The following is a 15,657-nucleotide window of genomic DNA, read 5'->3' as shown; positions in this document are numbered from 1 at the left end:
CTTAACCTCTGCTATTATGCTGACCTGTACACTATAGGCCTAGGCTATTAAATAGGCAGTGTATATAGTGATCTCTTTTAGGAGGTGTCGGAGGACATGAGATATTCTCCCTTTCAGTAACACAAGCAGAAAGGGGCATGAGAACATAGCGGAACTATGCATGAAACTTATGTGGAAGCTATTTAAAACTTGTGTCGTTTTAACTTACCGTAAATTTAACCATGATCCGTTCAGTGACTTCACTTTCTCAGTATACTATTCACCTATAGATAGGTAGATAGATAGATAGATAGATAGATAGATAGATAGATAGATAGATAGATAGATAGATAGATAGATAGATAGATAGATAGATATGACTAACCCACAGAACAGGTGCAGTAAAAGGGCTTTGAGTCTCTCTTTGCAGAATATGATGTCATGAGGGATGAGGTCATGAGTCATAATATTCAGGAACTATGTGATTAGGGAATTAGTTGTGTGAACAAAATGTTCACAAATCTGAAACTGCGTGTCAAATGGGAGTTTAAAACCATATAAGGGAAAACGAAAGATGAAAGCTACAACGAGCAAATTATCTGCATTACTTTTATGGGGAAAAAACTTATTGGATTGAAGCTTTGGGTTGATGCCGTATCGACCTGACCGCATTTCCAAGAAAAGTCTGTAATATGCTTAAGGTGATTTATAGCCAACTCTTCTTGATTAAGTAGGACCAATGAAGTTTAGTGTGAGGCGGGACTTCCTCGCTGTTGAGAGGCAGTGTGGTCCTCTGAGCTGTTTGGGAACCCGCGGCCTCTTGGCAAACTGCACGCATTCCAATCTGGCGACGCCGCCCTGACGCGCGCTAGCGTAAACACGGACAGAAGCGAGAGAAACGCCGAGAGTCCCAGTGACACATCACATCTTTCGCATTCCCGCGGGGTGCAGGTCGTCTCCTCGGCCCGGGCGGAGTGTCAGAGACCCGGGGTCCGGTTACCAGTGCTCGCGCTAAAATTAGGGTTGCTTTGGGGCTGACGCAAGACAACTTTGTAGCAGAGGGGAACGAGGATCCATGGAAACGCGCCCTACACATTCGCTGCTATTGATGACAGAGATTATTTTTGGACCGTGTTGTCATCATTCGGTAACAACGAGGCCTTAAGGCGCATTGTATAAAGGGAGGACGTTGAAAATGCACTTGTACAGCAGCGCGTTAACACACTACCCCGGCTCCTCTCGGAAAGTTTCCGTAACTCTCACCAGTGTCGGCAATAACGCAACAACGCCAAGTTCGGGCTCTTTGGAGGTGGTCAGAAACGCCGTTAACGGAAGCGCCACAATAGCTCACACGGGCTATTTGTCTGGAGGGGAACAGACTGAAGCGAACATGCCTGCTTTTTCATGTTATGAGGCCACCTCGATGAGGCCGGTTTTCTACACTTCCACCGCGGAGATTATCATCACGCGACCGGATGGTGTGGAGAGATCTGTGCCTATTCACATCGTGAAGGAGCCGCGCACAAACCATAGACCTCTGGAGACGCACTACAAACGGGTTTCCTACGCAGTTAACGGAGATAATCATCACCACTCTGATTCCGTCTTGGACTTAGATCCCAGAAGAGGCGTTTTTGAGGATGACAACGATGAGATGAGTGAGAAAAAATCAATTCTCTACGATAGGTTTTTTGATAATGACAGCTACAGAGTTTGTGAGAGAAGACGCGAGCCATGTTTACTAAGCGATGCCACGCCCTCCAGAACTGTTGAAACTGTGCAAAGACCCTCATCTGATTCATCAGAAGCTCTCAAAGACCCCCAAAGGCAGGAAAGCATCGAAGATGACAATCCGGTCTTTGAGCTGCGCATCCTTCAGGAGCCCACAGTGACACCCAACAAAAGTGACGTCGACAGCAAGGTTACCCGTTACTTGGCCGAAGTGGAGAAACAAAACAAATACCTCCAGGACAGGCAGAAATACCGCTTTCACATCATCCCAGATGGGAACTGCCTGTACCGGGCCATTTCCAAGGCGGCTTATGGGGACCAGTCAAGGCACAAGGAGCTGAGAGAGCAAACCATGCACCACATCGCCGACCACCTGGAGGAGTTCAACCCCATCATCGAAGGAGACGTCGGGGAGTTTCTGATCAACGCGTCCCAGGACGGTGCATGGGCCGGCTATCCAGAGCTGTTGGCCATGAGTCAGATGCTGAATGTGAATATCTACTTGACCACTGGGGGTAGTGTGGAAAGCCCGACGGTATCAACCATGGTGCACTACCTGGGCGAAGATGACTTGTCTAAACCGGCCATATGGTTGAGCTGGCTTAGTAACGGTCATTATGATGTGCTGCTGGACAGTTGTCAGCCCAACCCGGAGTATGACGACTGGTGCCGTCACACACAGGTGCAGCGCAAGAGGGACGAGGAGTTGGCCAAGTCCATGGCGGCGTCCCTTTCCAAAATGTACATTGAGCAGAACGGTCTGCACTGAAACTCAATCAGAGGATGTACCTGGGGATACTGTAACTCATTCTGATGTTTCCAAATGGATTGCACTTTGATTCCTCGCGTGATTAAATATTGCCTTAATTTATTACATTTCTATCTTTGTGTCTTCATTTTTCCATAAATGTGTTGAAGTGCTGTGCACAAGATGATTTGTGGTGCGAAATGTAAAATAAGGACTTTTTGGGTCTGAGTGAATGTTTCTTAGCCTTGATTGCATGTTTGTCTACAGAATTTTTAGTCTTGTATATATACTTTTCTGTTGATTGTTTTGTAATCTGTTATGCAGAACTTTTCATCCACCTGAATGGAATATGTCGCACTTATACAAACATTTCCAGCAGTTCTTGTCAATGTTTATGCGTGTGTATATTTATTCCCCTAGTCCATTACCTGCACTGCTGTGTTATACACTAAACTGTTGATTCTCTCATGTTCAAGTGCCTGAAATCTATTTTACAAATATGTATTTTTGAATAAATTCTTTTGAATCAATTTCAAAACGTGTTTATTTGTATCATTGTTGTGTCATAATTTTCTCTCCCTTATGTTATTCAAACATGACAATAATTCTTCTGTGGAAGACAAAAATATATATGTATGTATATATATATATATATATATATATATATATATATATATATATATATATATATATATTTTTTTTTTTTGTGAACTATTAACCTCAAACAACATCAAAATGATATAAACACCCAGTTGTATCCCAGTTAGGGGGTACAGGAAAATATTTAGATAAAAACAGTGTAAAGAAATGTAAAAATAAATAAATGAGTTCAAAATAAAATAGATTAAAATAAATAATAAAAATATTAAAGTAAATAAAAATAGATTAAAATACAACTTAAAAATTAACAAATATTAGATAAAAAAATATATCAATAAACAAAAAATAATATAAAATGAATTATAAAAGTTAAAATAATACACAGTGCAGTACTAAGTGAATATAATTTTTCCAAATATTTTTTACATATTTATAATATTTTTCACAGTGTAAATTGGGCCTTTAAACATAAAACATTTATAGCTGCCTTTTACATTTTAGGATGGGGTCCCTTGCATGAGAATGATCACATATCTAAAAGACTGAAAACTTGGACACACAAGCATATAACATCTGTAAAAGTCTAAAGGAAATGTTCTTTCTTCCCAGAACATGGCTTTACATAAATGTTGACCTTTAAAGACACATCACCCAGATTGTGAAATAAAATGCTACAAACGTGGGATGAGAGGATAGCGTGATCTCATGTCAGTCTTGTGAGCGTATGTTCTCATAGACTACTCTGAAGACTGACCTCAGTGTGGTTATCTCTATTTAAAGTGGCTCCTCGAAGGGGTAGATGGGGGTCTTCGATGTTCTTTCCTTGAATAGACAGATCACTCCACTTTACTGCTGTAGACCTATACGGAAAAGCACAATCTAGTATTACAAACAGATAAAGCTTAGCTATACTCATATATGACAAAAGCACAGAGGCACTATTCATAATTGATAATGATGTGGCTTAGACATAAAATAGCCAGTAAATCCAAAAAAGTCCTGCAAAGTGCAATATCCCCACCTCATTTATTTATTTCTCTCTCTACATTGTTTCTGGAGGTTTATTAAGAAGAAGGAGATGACCCCTGTATTATGTGGTATGGGCTATCTGGAAATAATAAACCTCTTTTCTAACAATATAGCCTACCTTTTTAATGAATGATTTTATGATAAGTAGGCAGCTTTATATATTGATTCAAAGGGGCAAACTATTATTTTTTATATTTTATTTCAGTTAGCATTTGTTTTATTTTAAGATATTTTTTTATGGTTTTAGTTTTAGTTAACTATTATAACCCTGGTTCTACACAAGACTGTTGAGCCGATTTAAATATAACAAGCAAATAAATAAATAAAAGTACCGCACTTATAAGGTGCGAGTACAACTTTTACCCTTTACATGAAAGAATCACATCCTCCCCGTCCTTTCAGATTGACTATTTGGCATTCGAAATGAGCTCTTTCTGTCAAGAGATGTTGTGGTAGTTCCCGTGTCAGCCACTAGATGACAGTATAAGTCCGAACGCCAAGCGCTGTACGAAAAAATACAATGCCTCAGAAATCATGCAGCTTTTTATGCAGCCCATAGTGCATCTTTTGGATCATGCGACAGGACATACGAATAAACCTCGAGGCTATGACACATGACACTGTGTATGTGTGAGATGGAGCGTGTTTTCATGATAGTCTGAAGTTGTCAATCAGCCCAACTAATCAAACCACTGACTCGTTTTTATGTCAATTAGGGCTCTAATAAAGCTTAACGAACTAAGCAAATGGTCATTTTGTGCATTCTGCATCCATACTGGACAAGGTCAAGCACTATGGCATTTTGTCAATTAAACTTCAATGGTTATTTCTTATATAATATAAGATTATCATATAGCTTATTGATTATGTTGATGAAGACATATTTTAAATAAGTAGGAAAATATGCATAAAAATAAGATTTCCCAGCAAAATATCTCTAACTAAACAATCTGCTTTAAATTGAAATGACGTAATTCTGCAGTCATGTGGACTTTAAGTTCCTTATTTATTTATTTATTTATTTACTTTTTGGGCTGAAAACCCCCTCGCTTTCTCTCTCACCCTCCCTCGGAGTCTTTCCTCTCTCATGAAGGAGTTTGTGTCCTTTGGTCATACATTCATAGCGCATATACAGACTCAGACAGACGGAAGCGGGAAATAAGCGAAAGTTTTGCGGATATTTGGCCAGGGACGAGCAGTCTGGAGAGGTGCAGAAGATGTCCGGACACCGGGTTCAGTTCGCGGATCTTCCTTCTACCGGCGAGCGCAAAGGAAGCCCGAAAATTAGCAGTAAGATTTCGGAGTTTCTGTTTCCTCCGGCTATATATGCCTCAAAACCGAGTGTGCAGCCTACCTAGTATTTTTGGTGGGCAACGTAGACGCCGTGCTCACCCACAAATACTAATATATGCCCAAAAAGGCAGCCTAGGTAGGCAGCACACTCTGGTTTTGACGCACAGCCTCGGAGTTTGAAGTTAGAGAAGAGTTGGTTAAGCTGTGTCACTTTTTATTTAAGGTTAGCCTCGAGGCAAACTAGAATGCTGCTATGAAATGAAAAATATTAAGGACAATACAATTCTGAATTATTTTAAAAAGAGGTCAAGTGGCACATTTTGCCCTTCGCATGTCAAGGTGAAACCCTGGGGAATATGTAGGCTAAATGATGTACAATAAAATATAAAAATATTTTTCATATTCATTAATTCATACAGGATAACCATTAATATTCAGAATATTTAAATGTAGTGACAATTTTAAAGACTTTGTATTTGAACTTCCTGTATTTGGAGGCAGAGTTCACTAAGCTGGCACTACCCCACAGCTAAAAGTTTCAGGGGAAACGCCTTATTATTAAAAAAATATATATGATTTATTTACTTTTTAGTTATAGTTTGCTTAAGGGGGCAACACAACTTACCCACTGACACATCTTACCCCACTCTTCCCTACTGATTTTGATCTTTGCTGATGTAGCCTATACGCTTCCACCGAAAGCAGTGACTTTCTGCTGAATGAAGCTTATCAGAAAACTTGAACAAAAACAGCTGTTTCATATCTCATCATAGTCTCATAACCTTTAAAACCCTGAGTGAACATTTTAGTCATTCTCGCTTGTGTTGCTACATTTTCTGCTGTTAATTTCTGCTCCAATGCAAGACATTTGACATTATAGCTGGGAGAAAACAACCTTGCCATGTATGCATAAAAATGCTATTCTTGGTTAAATGTCATGACTAAAGTATACTAGTCAAACAAATGGGATTCCTTTCATAACTTGGAACCAATCCCAAAGGATCCTCAAATAATCAACTTAAACTTAAACTTAAGTTTACCCAATTTATATGGTTCATTTCATAGAACTTAATTTCATCCATTTGGAACATATTTAGTTTTTAGCTGATAACTGTTTGATCATATTAAATTGGTTCTAAATTATGATATGAAGGATGAGTACATTCCTTTAGGAATCCTCTTAGAGAGAAACATGCATTTTAGGTTACTGGATATTGATTTAGTCATTGTATTTTTGATCTTGTGTGCAAAAATGTCAGGAATTGAGTGCACTGCATTAACTCAAACTATCCAATAGTGACCTGGAGAAACTCTTTCATTGTGCTCTGTCTGTTATTTGCTTCATGGCTATTTTAATCAGAACATGTGAAATGACTTCGAATGGCTTTGGTGAGTCCTTTACTCTACATTTGAGTGCCTTCTGGACTATCAGAAGTGACGACAGAAGAGTTATATAAGAAAAGAGCAATATAACAGCCAGAGAGCTGCAATATTAAAAAATTCTTGCTCATTCTCTCGCTTTCACTTTCTCTCTGGGTGCAAACCAGAGAAAAAAATCCCCCCACCACCCAGCTGAGAAGTAACAGACTATTCAAGACTACTGAAGGTCTGCACGCTCCACTTGGTGAAATCCAGAGTGTCGTAAGGTTTCACTGTTTGGATCCCTTCCACTGATACACAATCTTAAGGACAGGAAGTGTTTCTCAGGGCTGCAGTGCCACTGAAGTGAATGAAGTGGGTAATTGAAGGTTTTGAGCCTTTTAGACGCTGAAGTGAACTTTAGATTTAAGTTGTGTCTTAAATTAAACACTGTCCATCTCGAATGAAAATTAAAATGTTATTATTGTCATAAATGGAATGCTAACATTGCTAAATGCTAATGTAGCTAAAAAAAATTAGGCATGTTCAAGGGAAAGTTATGGTGTTGCCGCTAGCTTTAGCATGGTTGCTAACCTGCACTACTATGGCCTTCCTACCTTCATTCCAATTATTATTCCAACAAAAAACACACAATGTGTGGTGACGCTAAACTTGACGGTGACGCTAAACTTCTAACTCAACCCATGTTTCAGTATTCGCCATGTCCACTACTTGAATTTTTTTTTGGACCTCCTAACCCCTTTCCTTATTTTTAACTTTATTTTGACCTTGCAATTTTTTAATCAAAATGTCATAACTCAATTTCTTGCGGTGAAACAGATTTCTCCAATCATTTAAGTCCACTTAAATCCTGCCCCTTTCTTACAATGGACCTCCAGCTTGCATTCAGATCTGCTTCCATCCAGTCAACAACCAGTGGATAAAACCATGTTCCCTGCCCTAGATTATTTTATTTTTCAGTTGCTACTGAAAGAAATCTGTTGCACACTTCAGTTAAACAAGTACATCATCCAAGTACTTGTAGTTTACATTTGTCTTGTATGCAAAATGGGACAAACCTTTTCTTTTATATAACCTTTTTGTTCTCAAATAGCAAAAATAACTATCTGAGCCTTCTAGAAGTACCATGTTTGGTTCAGTAAAGCCAATGCTTATAACTTTGAAGTGTAGTTATGTATTAGAAAAATGTGATATGAAGTTTTACAGCATTGTGTCTTACTTCAGGTTTGTACTTGTCATGGCTGGATATGCAGACTCAGAGAGCATTGCTTAATCTGGAAAATTTTGAAGATTTAGCTGTATGAAAATGGGCTGGGATGTCTAGCAAAGAAACTGTCCTTGGTCTCGCTCCGTTCAATCAATGAGAGAGTGTGAAATAAAGAGTAAACCTTATATGTTAGATTTATTCAAGTTATTCCAGTAATATAGCATTTTGCTAAGTCTTTTATCCCTTAAAACCTATCTTTGATAATCAAAATGACATATTTAAAAGTTTTTTCCTGTGAAAATGACTTATTCATGCCTTGAAATAGCTTGAATATAACTCTATACCCTTGCTACTTTTAGTCCCCGCCTCCACTCAATCGCACCAGCTCGGACTACCTGATTCACTCACTCAACTGTAAACGCTACACAATAGCAATTGTACATATTGGTTCAATTTAGCCATATGTATTTGAACCAGAAATTGATTCAGAAGTAGTGCTGTCAAAAGTTCCGACTTCAGTACCAAGTTGGTACTGAAATTAAAAAAATGTGACGATACCAGCATGTCCCTCTTGCATTTTGAGCGCAGGTGAACAGATTCTTAAACACCTCTGATTGGCCATTGCTTTCACACGCTCAACATATATGTCTCTAGCCGCGTATCCATTACCCTTCAAATTGCGCAAATTGAAATTGCGAATTGAAAATACGCCCAATGGAAACACGTCAATTTTGCAAAAACTCGCATTTATCGCAAAACTGCAGTGGAAACAGTTTTTGCACATTTGCAGGTCACCTGACGTAGATGACGCGGTGTGTTTGGACAGAATACGAGACATGAGAGTTCTTTATTAAATTCATAAAAGACAAAAGAATTACAGGAATAATGGATTCTAAACCTCAAATAAATGCCACAATCAAGACCTCGAAGCAGATATGAGGGAGAAACACCCAGAAACACCTCATATGTGCCGCTCACAAGTATAATAAGGAATATTAAAAACAGCACACAGACATATAAAAAACATTAAAAACTTGATTTTCACCACAGGGGGTCTTTAAAATCCATGGAGTCTAAAGAAAATGCATTCATAAAATAAGCTAGAAAAGCACTATTAATAAGAAATCAAAGACAGTTGACGTCAATCAACTCATCAAAGAGAGTCCAACATGCTTTTGACTTATCCAAATGGCTTCTAAATCTATTTTAAGGTGGTGGTTTGTGATTGGCTGATTGGTCATGACAGATACGCCAAAGGGTTTGAGAATCCTGTTCATGTAAATCTCTAATTGGATGCAGATGTCACGCATGGCCATATGATGCTCTCCTCAGCGAGGCTTTGAAGTGACTCTGGACTCGAAATACTTGAGGACTGGGTTTAATTTTCTGGCTCATCAGTTAAACCCAATACACAGAGAGAGAGAGAGGCCCTAGAGGAATGCATGTCTGCATGTATATGTGTGTGTGTGAAAGGGAGAAATGCAAGCTCAGGTACAGACACACATCCCTGGATGACAGGGCAGAAAATGCTGAATCTCCATGGTTACAGGGCAGTTGACACACCACGTGAGAGTCGACACAGTGGAGAACTGCCAGACCTGACAAATCCCTCTGAGTGGCATTAGCTCAGCACATGCAAGTGTGTATGTGCGTTCTCTATAGTCAATGCATGTCAAACACAAGTGCTGATTAGGACAGAGGAGGGATTGAGAGAGAGACGAAAGGCAGAAAAAGGAACAGACATAGCTACAGGGAGACAACAACATTCAGAACTGTAGAATAGCACAGGCAGAAAAACTTTAATGGGAAGTAAATGGGAATTTCGTTCAAATTTCGTTCATCTTCGGAACACAAATGAAGATTTTTTTGAAGAAATCTGAGAGCTTTCTGTCCCTGCATAGACAGCCTATGCAACTGACACTTTGGGTGCTTCAAAAAGTTCATAAAGAGATCGTAAAACTAATCCATATGAATTGAGCAGTTTAGTCCTACATTTCCTGAAGAGAATCGATTGCTTTATATGATGAAGAGATTTATTTTAGGCTTTTATTCACATATAAACATTGATCAGCAAACATAAACAGAAGCTATATAGATAGATAGATAGCTAGATAGATAGCTAGATAGATAGATAGATAGATAGCTAGATAGATAGCTAGATAGATAGATAGATAGATAGATAGATAGATAGATAGATAGATAGATAGATGACAGCAACATGAGCTGTGAGCACAGCATCTGAGCAATACAATTTTCATCTAAGTTGGGTTTCTAGTTGGATTAGTGTAGGCATGACAGCAACTTAGAGAGTCCCAGACTTATACACAACTGTTGACCTGAATCCCCAGGGTCATGCTGTGGAATGCCACCCATATTTAGATGCTGATAAAGCTACAGTTACTGGACGGTATCGGGTTTCTCCAAACGGAAGTAGGGAGAGAACTCCAAACCTGCTGTCCCACTGTCTAAACACCCCCTTTTTCCATCCCTTCCCATCCTCCTTCTCTCTATCACTGCCTCCATTCGAGGACAGCTAATATATCACATAGAGTTCACCATGAAACTTAAGAAGGCGTTCAAATCTCCAGCGATCACAGAGTAAAGGATGCCTACAGCAGATTACCTCATTCTTTTTAACAAGTCTCCCCACTTTAGTTTTGCCCACACTGGGAACTTTGCACAAGTTGCTATATTACAGATAGCAACCTAAAATTGATGACACTTTTCCTCATCCCGTATACTTACAAGCAGGGATTTTCAACTGGTGGTTCATGAAAGTACTGCAGAAGGTCAATGAACTGATATGTAAAATATATAGTATTTTTTAATAATATTCTGTATATTTCAAAATGCATTTCTAAATATACTTCAGTTATTTTAATATACTTATTATTTAATTAATTAGAAGTTTATTAATTAAATATTGATTAAAATTGATTAAAGATGTTTTCATCTTTGGTTGAATTGGCTACAATAAAGAAGAAGTAACTGGATAAAAATCTGAGACTAGATGAAGCATAACTGGGTCAATGACATTTGAGTGTCAAATGTAGACATGCAGTGGGCTTAACAGCTCACACTTTTACAGCAGATTTAGTTCTCAAACAACTGACAGTCGTGACCTAAATATGATTTTCATTTATAATAACAAATCCTAAAATACGGCATTAGTAACTTACTTTTCGTGCCATCAGTCATGTGTGCACTCAAGCTCAGAAGATCTCCCGTTCTTGGCTCATTTTGAGTCAGACTTGTGATTTCTGTGAATTGTTGACTGGAGACTCGCTCTGACCGGATCATTTGAAACAGTGAGTTGTTGACTCTAGAACAAATGCAGTCGGATCGATCCAAATCACTAAGAAATCGTTCAGTGCGATTTGCAAACCGATTTGACAGGTTAATTGAAAAGAATCAGCTCGTTCACGAATTGGACACCGCTATCGTGTCTCTTAGCAAGTGATGATTTAAGTTCAAAATAATGAGGAAAGACATGTTTCTATACTTGAAAAAATGTACTTAAGTAAACCTTCTGAAAACAAATAAACAATGACTGATAAAGACATTGATTGGCAAAGTAGTAGAACAGGGCCAAAAATAAAATGTAAGTGGAATATTTGTTTGTATAGCCTACAGTGTGTTAGAGGTGATAAACCAGTCTGAGAGTGGTGTCTGATTGGCTCTACAGTGTGGGATCATGCCGTGTTAGAAACACTTTCACAGCATGGGCACCAACATTATCCACTTATTCATGGAGATAAGCCTCCAGTGAGTGTGTGTGGAGGACACTATGTTCTCTTTGAGAATCCAGACACTTGTTATGTCAATATCACCACCTAGCAGGGGATAAACCAGCCCGCAGACCAAATCTAACCTTTCACCTTTCACACATGACCTCCGACTGTCACAAGAAACCGGATCACCAAAATAACATCTACAAAAATCCTTACTGGTATTCACATTTGTCAGGTTTTCTTGCTGCTTGTTTTCCATGAATGTTTGTTCATAGCAGGGTTTTTTTTCAGGCCTCTTGGCCTCTAAGTGGCAATATTTTATAAAGTGTGTTTTTTCTTTGATAAGTCGCTGAGATCGTCCCTGTATATCATGTTGGTTTTAATGAGATGGAGGGAATGGGAGGACAGATGTGAGGAGCTGGGTAATTGGGAAGATATAGAAAAAGAGAGAAGAAAATGGAAGAAAAGTTTAATACATCTAAAGGTATATAGTTACCCCAAAATGAAAATTTGAGTGTCATTTACTCATCTCCGCATGACATTCTTTCTCCTGTGGAACACAGAATGAGATATTTAGAAGAATGTTCATGCTGCTCTTTTTTTAAATTAAAAAATCTCTTTTGTGCTGGAGTTTTTGTATGATTTGTATACTATTATTATTAAATATTTATATAATTCATATTAATATGTTAATTTTAGTTTTAGTAATTTTGTTATATGCATTTGTAATTTTGATTACTTTAAAAAAATATTTCTAAGCTTTAATTTATGTTTATTTCACTTTAAGTAATTTAAATACTCCAGCTTCACCTTATTTTATTTCAATTAGTTGCCAATGCAACATTTTTTATTTAATATTTGTATTTTATTTAATTAATAGTTAACAGTAAAGTTGTTTAATAGTAAAGTTTAATAGTTATAGTTATAAAAGTTCACGAATCAAGTCAAATGATGATGAGGAAGGCAGATTAAGAGGTTCAAAATAACAACAAGGTTTATTTAACAAGAGCAAACAATACGAGACAGAGTGCAAGACAATACCGGACAACCAACAGAAACCCAAGAGTAACTTGAGTTCATTATCTCGTATACACAAGATAATGAACTCAATTATGAACAGCTGTGATGATGGTAAAAGTGGCGGGAAACTTCAACAAAGGAAACAGGAAACTGAAAAGAAACTAACTAAAAGTTCATGAAAATCAAACTATTACCATGACATATTTTAATAGTTAAATAGCTAGTTTTTTAATAGTTAAAGTAGTTTTAGTTAACAATAACTGTTTTACACATGTGCAATTGAACATAGCAGAAGTGCATGAGCCATATGCAGAACACTTAAGGTGCTTTTTTATCCTTTAGCCCCTGGTTTCTATATGTTTTCATTGTATGAAAAATAGCAGCATGAACATTCTTCAAAATATAATTTGTTTTGTGTTCCACAGAAAAAAGAAAGTCTTTTATGTTTGGAACAAATAACAGAAGTTTTATTTTTGGCGAACTGTTCATTCAGAACACAAATTAACATCTTTTACTTCCATAGACTGAAACTGAAACTTTGACTCTTTAAAAAGTCCATAAAGAGATCGTAAAACGAATCCATATGAATCGAGTGGTTTAGTCCAAAATGTTCTGAAGAGACACGATTGCTTTATATGATGAACAGATTGAATTTATGCTTTTATTCACATATAAACTTTCATCAATGCACACATCAGATATTGTAAACAGAAGCTCAAGCATGTTCGCTTGACGTGCGAGAATCAATGAGGTTCATTCTCGTGTTACGCAGCACGTTTGAGCTTCAGCAAGAACCAATGAGGTTCATTCTCGTGTTACGCAGGACGCTTGAGCTTCCTCAAGAACCAGTGAGGTTCACTCTCGTGTTATGCAGGACGTTTGAGCTTCCTCAAGAACCAATGAGGTTCATTCTCGTGTTAAGCAGGACGTTTGAGCTTCAGCAAGAACCAATGAGGTTCATTCTCGTGTTAAGCAGGACGTTTGAGCTTCAGCAAGAACCAATGAGGTTCACTCTCGTGTTACGCGGAACGTTTCAGCTCCCGAAAGAGTTCTGTTCTTGCGTGGCAAGCAGATTCGGTTGAGCTTATGTGTATGTTCGCTGATCAATGTTTATATGGTAATAAAAGCCTAAATTAAATCTGTTCATCAAAGCGATCGAGTCTCTTCGGGAAATTTGGACTAGACCACTCAATTCATATGGATTAATTTTACGATCTCTTTGTGAACTTTTTAAAGCGTCAAAATGTCAGTTGCATAGACTGTCAATGGAGGGACAGAATGCTCTCAGATTTTATCAAAAAGATCTTTATTTGTGTTCCGAAGATGAACGAAAGTCCTACTGGTTTGAAACGACATAAGATTGAGTAATTAATGACAGAATTTACATTTTTGGGTGAACTATCCCTTTAAGAACGTAAGAGAAAAAAGAAAGAACCCAGAAAAAACTTTGGAGGAGATACTTGTTGGGTTCCTCTGTGTGAAATAATTGTATTCCCCAGACAACACTCGCAGCTGTTTTTGTGCAGATTTACTGCTCTGCTTGCAAGAGCTCTTAAGTTCCCCCATCTAAAATAACACCAGCACAGCAGCCTCTACGGCTCTACCTTGATGCAAATCACGAGCATTGTCTCAGGCAGTTAATTTCTGTTTCTTTCTTCTCATTCCTCTGGTCAGGAAGGTATGAATCACACTATGAAACGGTGAATGAGAGGTTTCTATTTCTCCCTCCTTTTTTGCTGACATGCCGAGACACTTCTCACGGTGAGAAGTTTAGTTTTACTTCCCCGACCACAGAAATTTCCCTTGAATTCTACAGCATTAACGACAGACTAAACATTCTTATAAAACTGAGGCTTGAGGGGAGTGTGAATAAGCACATGCTCACACGCTCACACACACATTGAGACCCATGGGCTGGACAAATGCACAAATCAATGTAGCTGCAAAAGATTACACTGCAAACTAAACACTGCCATAATTCGAGAGTGGTTGCCAGGGTGTTGCTATGCTGTTGCTAAGGTGTTAAGAGTGTTTTTAGCTCATTGTTATATGGTTGCTAACATGCTCTAGGTGGTTGCTAGGTGTTACATCAATAAAACCAAACCTAATTATATTCTGGTTTCTAGTAATGACAAGGAAACCTATGGAACCTTGTTCTCGGCCCGGAATAAAAAAAATTAAAAGATAATTGCGGCTTTTTATCTCACAATTCTGACTCTTTTTTTCTCACAATTCTGACTTTTTCTCTCGCAATTGCCAGTTTAGTCATAATAGTCAGAATTGCAAGTTATAAAGTCCAATTATGAGGAAAAAAGACAGTTTTTCTCAGAATTTAGAGTTTATATTTCACAATTCTGACTTTATAACACGCAATTGCGACTTTTTGTCTTGCTATTCTGACTTTATTTCTCAGAATTGGGAGTTTATAACTTCTATATAACTTTATCTATCTATAACTTAAGCAATTCTGACTTTATAACACGCAATTGCAATTTATCTCGCAATTCTGACTTTAAAGTCAAATTGTGAAATATAAAGTCACAATTACAAAGAAACAAAGTAACACTTATGAAATAGTTACATTGTCAGATATGTTTACAGCTGTTGCAATTATGAGAAGAAAAAAGTAAATTTGAAACTGCAAGTTAAGTCACATTGTGAAATCGAAAGGTGCAGTTAATGAATAACAAAATTTAGTCACATTGCGAGAGATAAAGTCAAATTGTAAGATATAAAGTTACAAGTATGCTATAGGTCCCTCCTTAAAAACAAAGTGATTTGGTGTGGTGTGGATTAGTTCATCTTTAATAATCTAATTTAATAAGGGCTTGATACAATACACATCCATACAGCACCCACAAACTGTGTGCGTCTTACAAGAATGTGGCATTAAGGTTCCCATGTATTATTCAGAGGGTACCTGTAATAAGACCTGAGAG

The 15,657-nt window shown here is 37.8% G+C and overlaps 2 protein-coding genes across 3 annotated transcripts in view; both read left to right on the top strand.

Moving 5' to 3' along the window:
• Window positions 1–722: 722 nt before the first annotated feature.
• Window positions 723–2,988, top strand: otud1 (OTU deubiquitinase 1). The gene has a single exon (XM_084102531.1). It carries the CDS (start codon window positions 1,175–1,177, stop codon window positions 2,477–2,479), a length of 1,305 nt encoding a protein of 434 aa, XP_083958657.1. The 5' UTR covers window positions 723–1,174; the 3' UTR covers window positions 2,480–2,988.
• Window positions 2,989–5,170: 2,182 nt separating this feature from the next.
• The window catches only part of kiaa1217 (KIAA1217 ortholog), a 126,481-nt gene continuing 115,994 nt past the window's right edge, over window positions 5,171–15,657 (top strand). Inside the window, exon 1 of one of the 2 annotated variants that reach the window (XM_084102772.1) lies at window positions 5,171–5,377. In XM_084102772.1, the coding sequence (XP_083958898.1) occupies window positions 5,305–5,377 (73 nt within the window). In that variant the 5' untranslated portion in view covers window positions 5,171–5,304. The remainder of the gene's footprint in view (window positions 5,378–15,657) is intronic. The other variant, XM_084102771.1, reaches the window with a different exon arrangement.

The sequence above is a fragment of the Abramis brama genome (assembly GCF_963993115.1).
Source record: "Abramis brama genome assembly, chromosome: 24".
Classification (NCBI taxonomy): domain Eukaryota; kingdom Metazoa; phylum Chordata; class Actinopteri; order Cypriniformes; family Leuciscidae; genus Abramis; species Abramis brama.
This window is presented reverse-complemented; position numbering and strand designations above follow the sequence as displayed.